General features: G+C 45.2%; 1 protein-coding gene across 2 annotated transcripts in view; it reads left to right on the top strand.

Annotated features, from left to right (window-relative positions):
- The window catches only part of LOC140426781 (slit homolog 3 protein-like), a 925338-nt gene that overhangs the window by 781183 nt on the left and 129126 nt on the right, over window positions 1–15029 (top strand). For both annotated transcript variants that reach the window (XM_072511946.1, XM_072511947.1), the window contains 3 exons: window positions 5048–5116; window positions 12661–12732; window positions 13472–13543. In XM_072511946.1, coding sequence (XP_072368047.1) covers window positions 5048–5116; window positions 12661–12732; window positions 13472–13543 — 213 coding nt within the window. The remainder of the gene's footprint in view (window positions 1–5047; window positions 5117–12660; window positions 12733–13471; window positions 13544–15029) is intronic.

The following is a 15029-nucleotide window of genomic DNA, read 5'->3' as shown; positions in this document are numbered from 1 at the left end:
CGCCCTGGAGATTAATCTTCAATCCATGGAAGCTCCAGGTCAATCCAGGATGGTTGGCAACCATCTGTCCTACTCCGGAGACTTCAACACAGAGCTCCAATGTAGTACCGAGGGAGTGCTGTACTGCCAGAGGGCAATTTTTTAAAATGAAATTTAAAACGCATTTTATTCAAACTTGTATCAAAGTAGGCTACAGCAAATAAACACCCTAGGAAACATTCTCCCCAACAATCAACTGTAGAGTTTGTACAGATTTTTCTCCTTTTTCACCCCCCCCCCCCCCCCCCTCCCCATCATCCACCCCGCCACCTCCCTGCGACGAACAGCTCCTCAAACACGGTCACAAACATCCCCCACCTTTTCTCAAATTCCCCTGCTGAGCCCCTTAACTCATACTTTATCTTCTCTAACCGCAGGAAGTCGTACAGGTCACCCGACCATGCTGATACCCCCAGTGGCGATGCCGACCGCCACTCCAGCAAAATTCGTCGCCATGCAATCAGAGAGGCGAAGGCCAAGACATCAGTCTTCCTCCTCTCCATGAGCTCCGGCTTCTCTGAAACCCCAAATATCGCCACCAAAGGGTCCGGGTCCACTCCCTCCTCCACTATCCTGGCTAAGACCGCGAACACTCCCGTCCAGAATCTTCCCAATTTTTCACAACCCCAAAACATGTGCGCATGATTCGCTGGCCCCCGCCCGCACCTCTCCCACTCATCTGCTACCCCCAGAAAGAACCCACTCATTCTCGCCCGAGTCATATGCACCCTGTGCACCACCTTAAACTGTATCAGGCTCATCCTTGCACAAGAGGAGATCCCGTTTACCCTTCGCAGTGCCGCACTCCTTACTCCCCAATTGATCTCCATTCCCAACTCCGCTTCCCATTTCTCCTTGATCTTCACCACTTATATATATCCCCAATTCTTCCCTCCCCTTCCACATCAGGAAGCAGCAGTCGCTCCAGCAGGGAGTATCCCGGCAATCTAGGGAACCCCTACCAGACCTTTCGTGCAAAGTCCCTAACCTGTAGATACCTAACCTCACTACCCCTCGGCAGCTCTACCCGCTCCCTTAACTCCTCCAGACTGGCGAACCCTTCCTCCAAATACAAATATCTCACCTTGACCAGCCCCACTTCCCTCCACCTCCTGTATACACTATCTATCCCCCCAGCTCAAACCCATGATTCTCGCACAGCGGCGTTAGCACCGACATCCCTTCCACCCTAAAATGCCTCCTCAGCTGATTCCACATCTTCACCGTGGACTGCACCACTGGGCTCCCTGAATACCTACTCGGAGCCATTGGCAATGCTGCCGCCACCATAGCCCTCAAACTAGACCGCTTACAAGATACCTCCTCCATCCTAACCCACCCTACCCCTTCTCCTTCCCACCACTGCTGCACCTTGTCCACATTCGCCGCCCAGTAATAATGAAGCAAGTTTGGCAACGCCAACTCCCCCTGCTGCCTCTGCCTCTGTAGCAGGGTCCTCCCCATCCTTGGCACCTTCCCCACCCATACAAAGTCAGAGATGATTGTGTCCACTTTCCGAAAAAAGGCCTTTGGTATAAAGATCAGGAGAGCCTGAAAGATAAACAAGATCCACGGCAGAATATTTATTTTCACCACTTGGACCCTCCCCGCCAACGTTAAGTGCAGTGTATCCCACCTCTTAAGATCCTCCCTGGCCTCCTCCACCAGCTTCGTTAAGTTCCACTTATGGAGCCCCATCCATTCCCTCGCTACCTGAATGCCCAAGTACCTAAACCTATCCCTCACTACCGTAAATGGCATCCCCCCTAAATTAGCCCGCTGTGCCAGCTCATTCACCGGGAATACCTGCCATAGGTGCAATTTATGGGGTGAGTTGTTAAAAAGGCCCCTTCTGTCCTCTCAGAGCAAGTAAAAGATTAAATGGCACTATTCAAAGAAGCGGAAGGGAAATCTCCCCAGTGTTCTGGTCAATATGTATCTCTCAATCAGCATCATTAAAACAGATTATTTGATTATTAGCTCTTTGCTGTTTATGGCACCAGCCACTGCGCACAAATTGGCTTCCACATTTCCTATGCTAGCGCAGTAACTATAATTCCAAAGTATTTAATTTGCTTGTAAATGCTTTGGAATGGCCTGAGGTCCTATCAAGTCTTTGTATTTAACTTTGTGTAGCTTCCAAAGAACTCAAATGCAAGTCTTTCATCCAGATCATGGAAAGCCTTCATTAAATATTGAATAAAGGCCAAATATCCTTCCAGGATAGAGCTAAGAACTGGTTAACCTGAGATATCTGAATTATGTGCAGCTCCAAGACCTGACAGCCTGTCCACGATGTTCAAACTTTTCAGTCCTTGAACAGTGTTTAATTCTGTGAAGCTAGAGGTTTGAAATGGCCTGCTCTCCGTGCTGCTGCCTCATTGCGGAACGAATGGAGAATCAGAACACTTTGATCTTCTCGTGCCTGCAGCTTGAGTTATTCAAATTGGCGGGGAGAAGGTTTTAAGCTTTATTTGCAGCAATGAGGCTTTGTGGCACATTTCCATGCAATAATTGGACATCTCCAGATTGAATACAGGTTACAGCTCCCCTGACCTCCTTTTTGCAGTTTAGTGGGCAAACAAGATTCCACTCAGTCATACAGAGGAGCCAAGTTCAATTTCTGACCCATGGTGAATCAATGGTTGGCCACTGGTTCAGAAGGAATGAATTAACACTCAGGAGTTCTGATCATTATCCAAGGAGCCATTCTGGAAAGCTTAACAGTCGTGGGTCATCTGCCATCACAATTGCATCAGAGATAACAGATGAAGAACAACCATCTCTCACCCGTACCAACTTGAAAATGAAAATGAAAATCGCTTATTGTCACAAGTAGGCTTCAAATGAAGTTACTGTGAAAAGCCCCTAGTCGCCACATTCCGGCGCCTGTTCGGGGAAGCTGATACGGGAATTGAGCCGTGCTGCTGGCCTGCCTTGGTCTGCTTTCAAAGCCAGCGATTTAGCCCTGTGCTAAACAGCCCCTGTGCCTTGTGGGAGATATTTGTTTTTCTCAGCTGTCTTTAAGTCTGCAGTTGCATCGTCATTCCTTACCATCTCCTGTGTCACCAACTATACCCAAACATGGCCCCAACTTACAGAATTTCCTTCAAACTGTGAACATGTGAATCTGAGTTCAGAACATTCAGTCTGAACTTGTCATCTTTGGCTTTATTTTTATTTTATTTCATGAGTGTTGCTGACAAGGCCAGCATTTGTTGCCCATTGCTGGTATTTCAGAGGGCAGTTAAGTCACATGTCGGTCGGACAGGCAAAATTTCCTTCCCTAAATGACAATAGTGAACCAGATGGGTTTTTCTGACAACGACCAAACTTTTCAATTCCAGATTTTTATGAATGAATTGAATTTAATTCCATGGTGGGATTTGGACCTCTGTCCCAAGGTCAGTTGCCTGGTCCTCTGAATTACTAATCTAATGACATTTCCACCGCTACATTGTCTCCCTGACAATGTCTTTTGGAGGCATTGTGTGCTGAGTTATTTTGTGTGCTTAACAAACCAGTGAAGATTGTGTTTGGGTTTTTGGTAAGGGCCACACTCTCATTATAGCATTGTCTTCCTGCCTCTGGGAATTGGGCGTGAACTCATTGTGGAGAGATGAAAGAGAGGTCCCAGTCTTTCTGTTTCTAAAGACCATGGCAGCTGTCTTACTTAATCACCTACCTTTACAGGAGTTACTGGATTATTCCGAAGACTGTAATTTCAGAAATGTAAGCCGTTCACACAATGATGGGTTACAGCTGGCTTAGAAGTAACGGTAGAGGTTTCGCATTGGGATTCTCATGCAATGAGTGGGAAACACTGAAAGAGGATTACATTTGACTTTGTGTACAAAAATTCATCAGACGGAAAACCACACAGTGATGCTCCGCTAACTGGCTCCTGAAGCATGGAGCCTTAACAAAACTGCAATAGCTCACAGATACAGTAAATGTTAATCATTTACTGTGTTTGCAGCACAGGTGGAAGGGAGGCTATTCGGCTCATCATGTCTTTGCTAGCTCATCGTGGAGCAACCCAGTCAGTCCCATTTCCCTGCTCTATCCCTGTAGCCCTGCAAGTTTATTTCTTTCAAATGTCCATCCAATTTCCTTTTGAAATAATCAACCATCTCTGCTTCCAACAACACACTTTGGTGCAGTGAGTTCCAAGTCATTCTCACTTGCTGTGTCAAAGAAAGCTCCCCCTCTGCATCCCTTGCCCAAAACCTTAAATATGTGTCCCCTCCTCTTTGTAACAGCAAACAATAGGAGCAGTGTCCAGAATCTTCCTTCCGGAGTCATGTTTTGTGACTGATATAGAAGTGAGTGATTTCCGGGGGGGATGCAATGATTCTGCATGCACTCTTGCACTCTTGCATTGCTCATTACGTGTGCATTCAAGAGGTGTTTCCTGATTCTCCTGCTGGGGGCGAGCAAGAAGCTCCTGTTTCAATCATTGCCTCACCGGCCGACGGTCCAGCCATCCCCTAATACATTCCGTTGCAACAGTACAGTGAAGAGGGCTCACTAAAAAGTATATTTTCATTACTGCATGGCAGATCCTCTGTGACTTCTCCCAGCCTTAAATCTATTGAATGATGGACCATCCACAACCCTCTGGGATAGAGAATTCCAAAGGTTCACAACCCTTTGAGTGAAGTAATTTCTCCTCATCTCAGTCCTAAATGATTGTCTCCTTATACTGATATGGTCCATTATCCTCCAGATCGCTAGGGCCCCAATCACCTCTTAAAAGTAATTTGTGTAGTTATTGATTCAAATTTCTTAGGTAAAGCTACTGCATATTGCCAAGGAAGGTAACAAACGTACTCAGTGTTTTATGGAGTGTGCATACACAGTCCATGACCTCTCTGTTCAATAGTTTTTGTTACAAAAGCATTTAACACCTCTTCTGCTGAAGGTAATGACGATATTCTATTCGGGAGAGTTTATCACACTTGGGCATGCTCCCATCGCAATTGACTGCCTTTGTTCTGTTTTGCAGATACTTGGAAGGGAACCTTCTGACAACAATCCCCAAAGAACTCTCTAACTACAAGCATTTATCACTCATGTAGGTGACATTACGAATTTCCATTATTATTCCTGTAACACTCTGCCAAATGATGCATAACATAATAATAAATATAGTTATTCTTTATCTAATAATAAGTAGAGGCGTGTATGACAGCAAGTGAGTTGAAGTACACTAATTCCATTTTATTATGTCCCTGATGTTTTGAACGTTGGATTAGTTTCCAATTCTGACAGAGAATTATTCCTCTCATTAACACACAGCGCACATCTTTGATGCATAATCAATACAGACCGTGTTGTTCAGTAAAGGAGGAGAATACAGTGCTGACTCAGTGAGCTCGGAGGTTCAGTGCTGCATTAATGAGATGTCACTTAAAAAGCACTTGCTGTAAAAGTGATTGTTAACTTCAGAAGTGACAGCAGTGCCACAGTGGGTGAGAACTCGATGCTTCCACTTCTGTGACCTGGGGTGAAATTCTCCCCCAACAGCGCGATGTCCGCCGACTGGCGCCCAAAACGGCGCCAATCAGACGGGCATCGCGCCGCCCCAAAGGTGCGGAATGCTCCGCATCTTTGGGGGCCGAGCCCTGACATTGAGGGGCTAGGCCGGCGCCGGAAGGATGTCCGCCCCGCCAGCTGGCGGAAACGGCATTTGTTGCCCCGCCATCTGGCGCGGAAATGACATCCCCGGGCGGCGCATGCACGGGAGTGTCAGCGGCCGCTGACAGTTTCCCGCGCATGCGCAGTGGGGAGAGTCTCTTCCGCATCCGCCATGGTGGAGGCCGTTGCGGAGGCGGAAGGGAAAGAGTGCCCCCACGGCACAGGCCCGCCCGCGGATCGGTGGGCCCCGATCGCGGGGCAGGCCACCATGGGGCACCCCCGGGGTCAGATCGCCCCGCGCCCCCCCCAGGACCCTGGAGCCCGCCCACGCCGCCTTGTCCCGCCGGTAAATACCTACTTTAATTTACGCCGGTGGGACAGGCAATTTCTCGGCAGGACTTCGCCCCATCCGGGCCGGAGAATCGAGCGGGGGGGGGCCCGCCAACGGGCGCGGCCCCATTCCCGCCCCCGCCGAATATCCGGTACCGGAGACTTCGGCAACCGGCGGGGGCGGGATTCACGGCAGCCAACGGCCATTCTCCGACCCGATGGGGGGTCGGAGAATGACGCCCCTGGTTTCCAATCCAGCCAAGACTGAACTCTGTCTCTGTCTTCCCTCCTGGCTGCCTCGTGATAGAAAGGAGGATTACTCACATTTTGAAATGTGAGTCTGAATTAAACAACTCCTTAGGTTAACCTCTCTCAAGGCTGCTATCCATGTTGTTATTTCCATTTCAGTCGTCTGCCCAAAGGTAGGTCCGATCCATTGTGCTGTGACCTCCACCACGGGTACAACAAGGAAACAGACTCCAACTTGCCCTGTGCCAGAACAGGATTGAACCCCTGAGCTGTTGTGACCTGCTCCATACTAGCCATCCAGCCAATTAAGCTAACCGGCCTGGCCAAGGAATCTGGGTTGCCATGATAACATGAACATGTACATGCATGTTGTGGTCTGGAGTCATGGGTAGTGATGGTAGAGGCTCCAATTCCTTACCATTACCTGGCTGACCATGAATCTTTCCTGCTTCTACCACTGCCATTGGCGTATGTTGGAAGGATTTACATGGTGATACTCAACCTGTTGGCTATGTTGCAAGCCTTTTTTGACCATCAAGTCAGTCCTGAAATAGGACTTGAACATGAAGCTCCTGGCTCAGAGGCAGGAACATTGCCACTGCACCACAGGGCCACCCTGTTATCAGTATCCTATGTGAAATTAATCAGTGATATGAATCCCACCCACCCACTCCCCTCTTTCCAATCCCAACCCCCACCTTGTACTCTTGGATACCAACCCCCCACCCCTTCTGTTCAACCATCGCAATCATGCCTTCAGCCAATGTAATCCCAAGGTCTGGATTCCTACCCTAACCCCTCCTTGTCTCCACCTCACTTTTGTTCTTTAAGACCCTCAATGCAACCCACCTCTCTGAGCAGACATTTGATTGCCTCTTTGGCCTAGCATCCATTTTTGATTGACAATACCTCTCCGAATCACGGACTACATTTATTTCTTCATTAAAGGTCAGGAAAATGAAGTTGCCTGCCTGATTACTTCGGTATGTTGAGGTCATTAGGGAGCTCATTAACAATTCCCCTTCTGACTCTTGAGCCTTTCATTTCGGAGCTCTGTAAAGCTGACCAGTAACAGCCCGGTAAGAACAGGAATGGCACTGCTGAAATCATCTTGTTTAATGCAAAAAACTGGATGTTTTGGCTGTGTGTGTGTGGGGGGGGGGGAGGGGGGGGGGGAGAAATTCACACTGAGCAGCAGTGAAATTCTAATAAGCAACCTTTATTTCAACTTTGTCCCATCTCAGGTGGAACTCTGCATTTGCCACTTTAAAGATAAAGATCCTTTTTTTTTAAGATCATACACCTCTCAGCCACAGCAACGGCTGCTGATTCAGACCAGAACCTGGCCCACTTTGCTGGTAGCCCTCTTGTCATGGGAGTGTACCTTTAAGAAAGGGTGTTTATCAAATAGCTGCAGTGATGTCATTGTGTGGGTGGAGCTGGGTTGTGCCTCTGGGTTTTACTTTCGTTTTGAGATGGAAGCAGTTTGTGGCTTTGTGTTTTACTTTCATTTTGAATTTGAATTCAGACAAGGAAGGTTCATTTTGTCTCTCTCTCTGTATGTTAAACGGTGTCCAGATCACTTGATAATTTAAAAGTGATAACTGTCTTGTGTAAAGAATTTATGCCGACTGCTTTGCTAAAAAGGGGGTTTGGCTTATGGATGTTCTTAGGAAACTAATTAAGGGTTACAAATAGAGTACTGTATCTGTGGGCGTATTTGTGTTGGTAGTTGATAAATTGTTTACTGTGTGTTTATAAAATGTTAACTGAATTCATAGAATAAACATTGTTTTGTTTAAAAATACTTAAAGTCTCTGTTGCATAACATCTGGAAAGTAGGCCCTTGTGCTCCTCATAACTAAAATCTATTAAAAGTTTTAGGTCAGCTAAACTCCATGATATACTTTGGAGTTTTCTAATCTTCCATTACTGTCTGCCCGAACCCTAATTGGGTGACAGGGTCATTAAGCTCTGCTCCTGTGGAAATCACACTTCATGCCAGGTCATCAACGGAGGTGGGAACACAACGTGGGATCAGTTTTGCCTGGGGAAAATCCATGCCCGCATGTTGTAAGAAATGGAAAGGTTTCCAATTCTGCAGCACTAACATCCCTCACATTGTAGCATCATAAAAAGAATCTCATTGTAACAAAATAACAACATCAGCTGCAGGCAGAGAATTGGAGAGCATATCCACTGTGGATTATAAAATCAGTCACCTGCATAATTCCTTGATTATAACCCTGTTAGTTCCTTCAATTAAAACTTTAATCCAGGATTACAGGGATTAAGGCTTTTTTTATTTTCAGTCGTTGTTGTAAATTATTCATGTTAAGGTCAAAGACATTCTCTAGCTCACAGGTCAGGCGAAGATTTTCTTTTGTGGAATGCGAGGAACAGAATAATAAAGACTCTTATAAGGAGAATGTTTTATGATTTAGGAACAGGGCACGCAGAGAAACTCTTCCGCCATGGTGGTAAATTTGTAGTGAGACGGGATAATTTCTGCTGGCCTAAAGTTGAGTACCATTCCAATGCTTAGCTGTGTAGTGGAGGGATATGATTGATTGATAGCATCCATTAAACCTTTGAAAGAATGTGAACACACTGGAGAGAGTGTAGAAGGAGTTTAAACAAATGGTTCCAGGGATAAGAAACTTCAGTTATGAAGAGAGATTGGAGAAGTTGGGACTATTCTCCTTGGAGAGAAGGCTAAGAGGAGATTTTATCGAGATGTTTAAAATCATGAGGGGGCTGGACAGAGTATATGTCGGAGAAACTGTACCCGCTGGTAAAAGGATCAAGAACAAGAGGGCACAGATTTAAAGTGATTTTCAAAAGAAGCAACTGTGATGTGAGACATAATCTTTTTCACATGACAAGTGGTACGGGTGTGGAACGATGCCTGGAAGTGTGGTGGAGGCAAGTTGAATCGAAGCATTCCGGAGGGCATTGGATGATTACTTGAATAGAAGCAATGTGCAGGGATACAAGGAAAAAGCAGGGGCACTAAATCATAATGCTTGTTTGGAGAGCTGGTGCAGATATGATGGGCCAAATGGCATCCAAAAGAATCCTGTGATTCTGTAAGACCTTCACTCAGCTTCCGCAACAACCTTTGCTGGGTTCCAGTTTTTCACCATTAGATCCAGCACATGTCTATTTTGCCCTTTCAACAACTCAGGTCATGAATTAACAAACTTGTTGAAGTGTTGACCTCCGTCTACCTGTGCATCTATGAGTTGCTGTCTGACTTCCTCCTGGTCAGGAGTATCTTGCTTGGCAGAGTTTATCTTATGCTTTCTTCCATTAGCAGCTCTGCCCGGAATTTCATGTCAGCCTTGGGAGGTGTAGGTCGGAGTGACAATAAGGCAAGGTTTGGGTCTTCCTTTGCCTTTTGTCATTTGGTCAGGGTTCTCTTGGCCATCTGGACGTACCTTTCCATAAAACTGCATCCCATTGGGTGAGGTGGTGATGATGTTGAACTCCTAATATTCAGCGAATTACGTAAATTCTCTGGAGGTGAATTGAGTTCCATTGGCAGATATCATTCTTTGAGGCGCAGCTTACTCAATAAACAAAATTCTTACTGCAGAAATTATTTTTGTAGCTCTCAAATCTTCCACCTCTCTGATAAAAGGGAACTTTGAGTAGTAATTTGTGACTATGAAATACCGATCTTGATTGTGTGTGAATAGATCGGCTCCCACAGTAAGTCATAGGCGGGGTGGTGCTTCAATGGCTGTCATCGCTTCTTTCTGCTGTGTGTTTTGGTACTTCTGGCGTAAATTGCATGTTGCCACCATTCTTTAGATATCTTTGTAGATGTTTACGCAGTACTTAACTGATTTGCCTATGAGCTTATACTCTTCCATTCCAATGAGAACTTCACGTATCTTTTGGAGATGTTCTTCCTGCATTGTTTTGGGTATGATTATTCTGTGTCCAGCTCGCAGAACACTCTTCTAAAGAGATGTTGGATGCGATTCAACCAAAACATTTCTAAGTGTCATTTTGGACGGATTTGGTGGGGTGTTTACAATGGCGTGTTTATAGCTGGTGAGATCCCTAAGTGAGCTTGAGGGTCCCCAATGTTGCCCCCCACACACATGGGCATTACCCCCCCCCCCCCCAAGTGAGGACACTACACCATGGGTTTGCTGAGGAGCCCCCCTTTTCAGGCCTCCTTCCCCCCTCTTTTGGGCCCCCAACCCTCATTTCAGGACCCCCACCCTGAGACCCTCCAACTGTTATGAGGCCCCTTCATACCTGCCCTTCACCCCTCCCCTCACCCTTCATAACCCCTCTCATTGCCCCGTTCTTGGGCATGGTCACCTTCAGGCCCCGACCCGTGACAGTGTCACCCTGGCACTTGGGCATCCTGGTACTGGCACCCAGGCAGTGTCCCTGCCAGCTTGGCAGTGCCACACAGGCACATTGGCAGTGCCTGGGTGGCAGGCTGGCAATGCTGCAGTGCCCAGGTGCCAGTGGGGAGAGTCAGTGTGCCACTCTGCCCTGTCCCTGACCACCCAAGGGGTCTCCAATGGTCTGGCAAACCCCCCAGGTGTGGTTAGGCCTGGTCCACATTTGTGTGGACCAGCACTAAACCGCACCCAGTCAATGCTTCGCTGGGGAGGCCATTAGCTCTTGATTAATGGTGATGAGCTTATTTCTCATCCCTTTCCTGATCTGGATGGCTGTGTGAATGTCTTTTCTCTGGGAACTGCCACGTCCAGCCATTTCAGGATATTGACTGGTCGCTACATCATCTGATATCTATTGTGTTTTCAAACGCATTGTCGCCTTGCAGAATATGAACATTTTGGTTTATTTTACTTCGCATTCTCCCTATTATTCTGATTCTGATGACTCGTTTATCATTTTCTTTCTTTGTTCTGCACACCTTTTCCCGGTGATTTGGCTTTCCACAAGCTCTGTAGTTTGATTCATATGCAGGCCATATCCTTCTGCCTGTGAACTCATTTGGTTGTCCACAATTCCTGCATGGCTTTCTGTCTCAAATTGTTTTTTTGTCACTGTTTTACTTCACCAACCTTGCTTCCCTTCTCTTGACTTAACAGAAAGTTAGGTGTTTGGGTAGTCAGCATCTTTACATGTCTACTTGTGGTTTCATGTTCTCTGATAGCATCCACAACCTGTGATATTATGAGCTTTGTCCATTCCAATCAATTCCTTCTCTGCTCCAAGGTGTGTAGAGAGAGTCCTACATCAGCTGAGACAGCAGTCTTTCATCTATGTCCTTAAATCTACATTTTCAGACTGTTTTTCTATCTGTCATAAAATTGTCAACAGGCTCACCAGATTCCTTCTGTCTTAGGCTTTGAAATTCATATTGGCAGATCAAATGATCTGACTTAAGCTGGGGTGTGTGCCAAATCGTTCAAAAATTTTGCCTGGGTTTCTTCTGCCGTGTTCACTCAGCTTCCAGCTATTAAACAAATAATAACCCTTTTCTCTCCTGCCTACAAAACGATGAAGCTGATCCTGTTCTCTTCACTAGTGATTTTTAGAAAGCTACTGAATATCTGTCTGCTCTTTTATTCAAACCTCTTCTCAAATGCTTTTGCGACATCATTGTCTCCCAGTTTGGCATGGGCAGGAGCTGTATGCTCATTGCTGCAGTGGCCATTTCATTTCTGCACAGTTTACTCAATCTTATTTTTCTGGCACTAATTTGGTTTGATTTTTCAACTTAATTCAGCAGTAAAGTTATTTAAACTGTCTACTCACAGTCACCCCACTGCCACCATGTTACGTCTTTGGTTCCTAAAAGTTAGAAAGAATCACACTTTGGATTCAAAGTACTGAAGCTCCATCACGTGCTCTCCAAGTGGCTGGTAGACTGACAAATTGTTGCTTGGCAGTGCAGCAGTTGAATGTAGCAGCTAGGATATATATTCACTTGCAATAGTGTCCAGCTCTTTACAAGTAATATAGCAATCTAACACTAACTTTCTGTAATGTGTTTATGCTAATCCCTAGGTTCATATAAATAAAGGGATTGTTGAAGTTGAGCTGCCATTTGTGTGATATAAAAAGGGAAGCAGCATTATTGACCAACAAGCTATCGCAGTTTGTATCATATGGTGCATCACTTCCTGGCCTGCACCTACTGGCCGATTGGCACATCAATATTGTGCAATTTGTGCACTCACAGTTTTTTTTTAGCAAGGTTTGGGCCAGTGTTTTTTAGCAAGGTTTGGGCCAGTGTTTTGAACAAAAGGTGTGTTAAAAACTTCTCACCCTTGGTTTTATGATAAATTCACAGACTTGTCTCCGAGAGAACATAGAGTGCTGAGTAATTCACTACTGCCACAGGCTTGTTTCATTTGGGCAATTGGCACAACTGATTGTATTTTTCATGTTTTCATTTTGCAGAGATTTGAGCAACAACAGCATCAGTATGCTCAGCAATTCCAGCTTCAGCAACATGTCCCAGCTGTCAACATTGTGAGTACAGGGTCCAGCTTCTTAATACACTCTGTGTTACTTCTTAGCACTAGTGTGTTTATATTCCTACTTGTATTTTAAATGTGTATATGTGATCCAATTAATGCTTCTTGTGTGTGTTCATATTAATGATATGCACGTCACTGTTATTATTGATGTACAACCTATGAGTATCGCTAGCTGCATTAATACTGATAGCAGTCGTGTGTGAGCAGTGTTACTTTAATAGTACTGCTGTTGCCACAAGTTTATATGTGGTATGTGTATACCCAGTATCAAGATGTGATACTGCAAATAATTGTGGAAGAATATACTGAATTAGTTTGACTGCAGTGGCGTGCAAGGTAAATTATTTGCCCTTTAACTTATCTTTCAAGAACACCGACTGGATTAGCTGTCTGGCTTTCTGCTTTTGGACTCGGATTCAGAGTCTGGTCCAAATGTGTTGTAGGTCCTTTTGGCTCGTTGTAAAGCTGCTGTTACACAACCAACTCAGGATCAACTTTTCAGGAATCCAGTTGCCTAGTCTGTTGACCGCCGATGGTTACTTGGGTCAGTTCACGAGGGTAAAATGGAAAGATTTCAGACACCAAATAAGAATCGTGTTGATAATTAGTGAAGGGTGAAAAATAATACCTCAGAATAAAATTGTGTCTGGTTCCTCTTAAAATTTTGAGACACCATCCCATTCCCAGTCCATGATCATCATTTAATTCTTTCATAATGTGTATTTTTTCAGAATTCTGAGCTACAACCGGTTGAGATGCATTCCAGTTCATGCGTTTGATGGTCTGAAGTCTCTGAGATTGTTGTAAGTATTTATCATGACATTATTTAGAACACACCTTATATCATTGTCCTGCCTTATGGAGCTTGAATGCCACTGCTGAATAATCCAAACTCGACATCCATTCCCCTTCCATCTCAGACCAGTCCCACTCTTTCTCTCTGCCCACCCCTCCCAATCCTATTCTCACTTTCTCCATTCCGTTTTCCTCCCACAGAACCTCAATCCCCATTTTCTTTTCTTTTAATTTTTCCGTTGGATGTCACTGGCAAAATATTTCATACGGCACTTATCATGCAGGCAATAAGTCAACCATATATTCCAGACTAGGTGCGAAGGGTAGGGTATTTCCACCAAAGAACATTAGAGAGAACCAGCGTTCGATCCTGATGTTATTGACTGCTGTAATACAGCTAGAAAAAGTAAAGAAACCCATTAGCCCTGTGCCAAACTGCATTGCTGCATCATCACCCTCAAGGTTGCTGAAAAGGAAAGCATGCAGTGTAAAATAATAAAAGCAACTTATTCATTTGGAATAAACAAAATATAAACCTTGGAGAAGCGAGACAGAGCAGAATCCACTTGTGATACTATTTCCAATGACTGAGGCATGTATGTCTGACTCTTGCTCATATGTCATACTTCACAGTGTGTCTCAAAGGCAGAAATGTGCCCTCTGTTTCCGATCAGTTACGTAGAATGCATTAAATCTATTTTTCTCTGAAAATGAAATGCAAAGGAATACAATCAGAAAGGACACATTCATTTCCTAGAGAGGAGTATCTGATGCCTACTATGTAATAGTACCCCAATAGGCATAGTACCACAGTGGTTAGCACTACTGCCTCACAGCACTGGGGACCCGAGTTCGATTCTGACTTTGGGTGACTGTCTGTGTGGAGTTCGCACATTCTCCCTGTGTCTGCATGGGTTCTGGGGAGAGGACGATGGAGTGGGCCTAGGTAAGGTGCTCTTGGCAGGATTGATTACAGATTCGATGGGCTGAATGACCTCCTTCTGCACTGTAGGGATTCTGTGGCTAAGCCCAATGACTCTGGGTTACGAAAACGATTGCTATCCAGTGGTGCATGCGTTTGAGTATCAAGTAGAGCTGGGTTCATGCTCAGCACTTGGTTGAATATCTTGTCAATGATTACTGTCTGGGATCTGTGGAAAATGGCCACTAGGCTGACATACCTTAGCATGAATCAGTTTTCAGGAGAAAATTGTTGTGTATGGTGGAAGGTTGATTTTAGGGAGGTGGTGGGATGAGTGGACTAAGAATAAACGTTAACTTTCCTCGTTTAAGTCTTCCATCAGTTTAAAGTGAGACGGGAGAGATACAAAATGGTACAGAGGGGCAATTTTTTCATACAGAGGGTGGTGAGTGTCTGGAACGAGCTGCTAGATGCAGTAATAGAAGCAAGTACAATTTTATCTTTTATAAAGAATTAAGACAGTTATATGTGTAAGATGGGTATAGAAGGATAGGGGCCAAATGCGGGCAATT

The sequence above is a fragment of the Scyliorhinus torazame genome, chromosome 7, assembly GCF_047496885.1.
Source record: "Scyliorhinus torazame isolate Kashiwa2021f chromosome 7, sScyTor2.1, whole genome shotgun sequence".
NCBI lineage: Eukaryota > Metazoa > Chordata > Chondrichthyes > Carcharhiniformes > Scyliorhinidae > Scyliorhinus > Scyliorhinus torazame.
The sequence above is the reverse complement of the archived record's forward strand: the minus strand, read 5'-3'. Positions and strand labels throughout refer to the sequence as shown.